At 49.3% G+C, this 2,546-nt stretch overlaps 1 protein-coding gene across 1 annotated transcript; it reads right to left on the reverse strand.

The window, feature by feature from the left end:
- Window positions 1-539: 539 nt before the first annotated feature.
- Window positions 540-1,555, reverse strand: LOC129075403 (olfactory receptor 10S1). Its single transcript, XM_054579492.1, is given in 2 exon segments — window positions 540-1,504; window positions 1,507-1,555. Coding segments are annotated over 2 exon segments (1,014 nt in total).
- Between the last annotated feature and the right edge of the window lie 991 nt (window positions 1,556-2,546).

Below are 2,546 nucleotides of genomic sequence, written 5' to 3' on the forward strand. Positions count from 1 at the left end.
TCCATGACATTTCTACCACTTTAGTTAAATACCATTTTGAGTTGTAGAATAGACAATGACATTTTCCAAGTGACCTTGGGCAAGTCATTTTTGTCTTTGTAGTTGTACTTTATTATCATGGAAACGTATTTTTTTCCTCTTAATCAAGGTGATACATGTGCAGAGTTTCATTTGTTGTTTGGACATACCTTTGTTACCAGTATTCTTTAATGTGTTAACTATTTAATGAAATCATTTCATACGAAATAAAAACGAATCGTTTAGCACAATGAAAGAGGACATTCACATACCTCCGAACCACTGAACATAGATAGCTCTTTCCATAGATCTTGGAAATACTCTAGCTATCACCGAATCCATTTTATGGATGAAGAGTTTGTGGCTTCACCTGTAGGGAAGACACGTCCCTGGACCAAAGGGAGGAACCAAGTTCCTGGCTGAGCGGACGCGCTTCCCTGTTTCCGCTGAACGGTTCCCCTCGTTTCCGTAGGAGGGCCGCGGACTTGCTGGGGGGACGATCGGGAGAGCCCCAGCCCCGGCTAGGCGGGTGGGCCGCCGGCGGCAGACCCGCGGCCCAGAAGCCTGCGCAGCGCCTGCTGGATCGCCTTGTTCCGCAGAGTGTAGATGAAGGGGTTGAGCGCGGGCGTGACCACCGTGTAGAAGACCGCAGGGGCGCCGGCCGCCGCCCCGCCCGAGCGAGGCTGCAGGTAGATGCTGACGGGCGGCAGGTAGTACAGAGACACCACCGTGAGGTGGGCGGTGCAGGTGGAGAAGGCGCGCCGCCGGCCCTCGGGGCTGCGGATGCGCAGCACCGCCGCGGCGATGAAGCCGTAGGAGAAGACGATGAGGATCAGGCAAGCGGCTGCCACGACCCCGATGCTGGCGAGCATGGCCAGCTCGTTGACGGCTGTGTCTGCACAGGCCAGCTTCAGCAGCGGCGGGATGTCACAGAAGAAGTACGCGACGTGATCAGGGCCACAGTAGAGCAGCCGGAAGGTGAGGGAGGTATGGATGGCAGAGTGCGCGGCACCTATGGCCCAGGTGAGCCCGGCCAGCCCTGCACACGTCCGCCTGGTCATGGCGACTGGGTAATGCAGGGGGCGGCAGATAGCTAGGTAGCGGTCATAGGCCATGACTGTGTAGAGGAAGCACTCGGTACTGGCTAGGAAGTGGAAGCAGTAAAGCTGCACCGCGCAGCCCTGCAGGGAGATCGCCCTGCCCTCCAGCGTCACGAGGCCTGCCATGACCTTGGGCACGGTCACGGTAGACAAACACGCGTCCAGGAAGGAGAGGTGCCCCAGGAAGTGGTACATAGGGGAGCAGAGGTGAGGGTCAGAGCCCACAGTTATGAGAATGACAAGATTCCCAGCCAAGGTGATGGTGTAGGTGAGGAGGAAAAGGAGGAAGAAACAGCGGGGGTGTTCAGCTGCGTACCTCAGACCCTCCAGGAAGAAGTGGCTTACCGTGGTCTGGTTGGGGTCTTCCGGCGCCATGACCGTCACACCGCAGAGCGGTTAGTTCTTCCCTTTGCAACAAAAGCAACATCAACGAACATAAAAAGTAGCCATTCCCATTTCCTGAAATGCCATTAAACGTTAGATTGTGCCATCTTGGTCTTGTCCGTAAACGAAACACAGCACAGGTAGGTGGATTCACGCTTTTGGCTTGTTCTAGTGTTTCCTTGCTTCTCTTTCAAAGTGAATCTTTCAACGTGGGATCAACAATCTGTTGGAGGCACATAAAAGACTGTAAAGGTTATTTGGAGAAATATAATTTCTAAATGATGGCCCTACAAATACGGATTAAGTCCTACTCTCATGGAGCATATCTATTTTGCAAACATTCCAGAATTGTCAGTCTCTGCTCTCCCAGTTCCCTCTGTCGTACTGCAGATGCGGATAAGCAGGTGCAAAATGCCGTGTGTCATCAAGGGTTGCATGCCATCGTTTGGGGAGAATTGCCCAGAGTTTAGGTGCTGTTACATCAGCCAGGAGCACAGCACTTCCATCCACTTCTCACCCACAGCGAGTTCTTTGGGATTTCGGCTACCCACAACCAACTCTCAGGTGTATGGCAATGAAGCCCGAGAGAATTGACTGATAATTATCAGGACAAATTATGCAGTACATTTCATACTCTTCCTACAGAGCTTTATTTCAACCTTTTGGGAAATGTTTTTCTATGCCTTTATTCTCGAGCCTGAGTTGATAATTAAGAGTTTTCTTTAACTCTTTCATTCTGTACCTCTTAAACGTAATTAGATGTTGCATTATGTGGATTTTAAAAAACTAGTTATTTATATTTTATTTTACTTAATTTTACTTAATCCTGACTCTGCATATTTTATACCTATATTTTCACAGTGGTGTTTTATGTCCTATCACTCATGCACTTCTGTAACGTGTTGGTCTTCTTAAAACAACATGTTTTAATTGGTCTCTCCCCTTTACTGTTCCTCACTGCCTAAGGCATAAATTATATCACTGTCTGATATGTAAAATTATGTGTAAACTGTTTCCATTATTATCATAATGTCTTTATCTCCC

This window comes from Pteronotus mesoamericanus, unplaced genomic scaffold, assembly GCF_021234165.1.
Source record: "Pteronotus mesoamericanus isolate MK-2021 breed Mesoamerican mustached bat unplaced genomic scaffold, CSHL_Meso_final contig_53, whole genome shotgun sequence".
Taxonomy (NCBI): domain Eukaryota; kingdom Metazoa; phylum Chordata; class Mammalia; order Chiroptera; family Mormoopidae; genus Pteronotus; species Pteronotus mesoamericanus.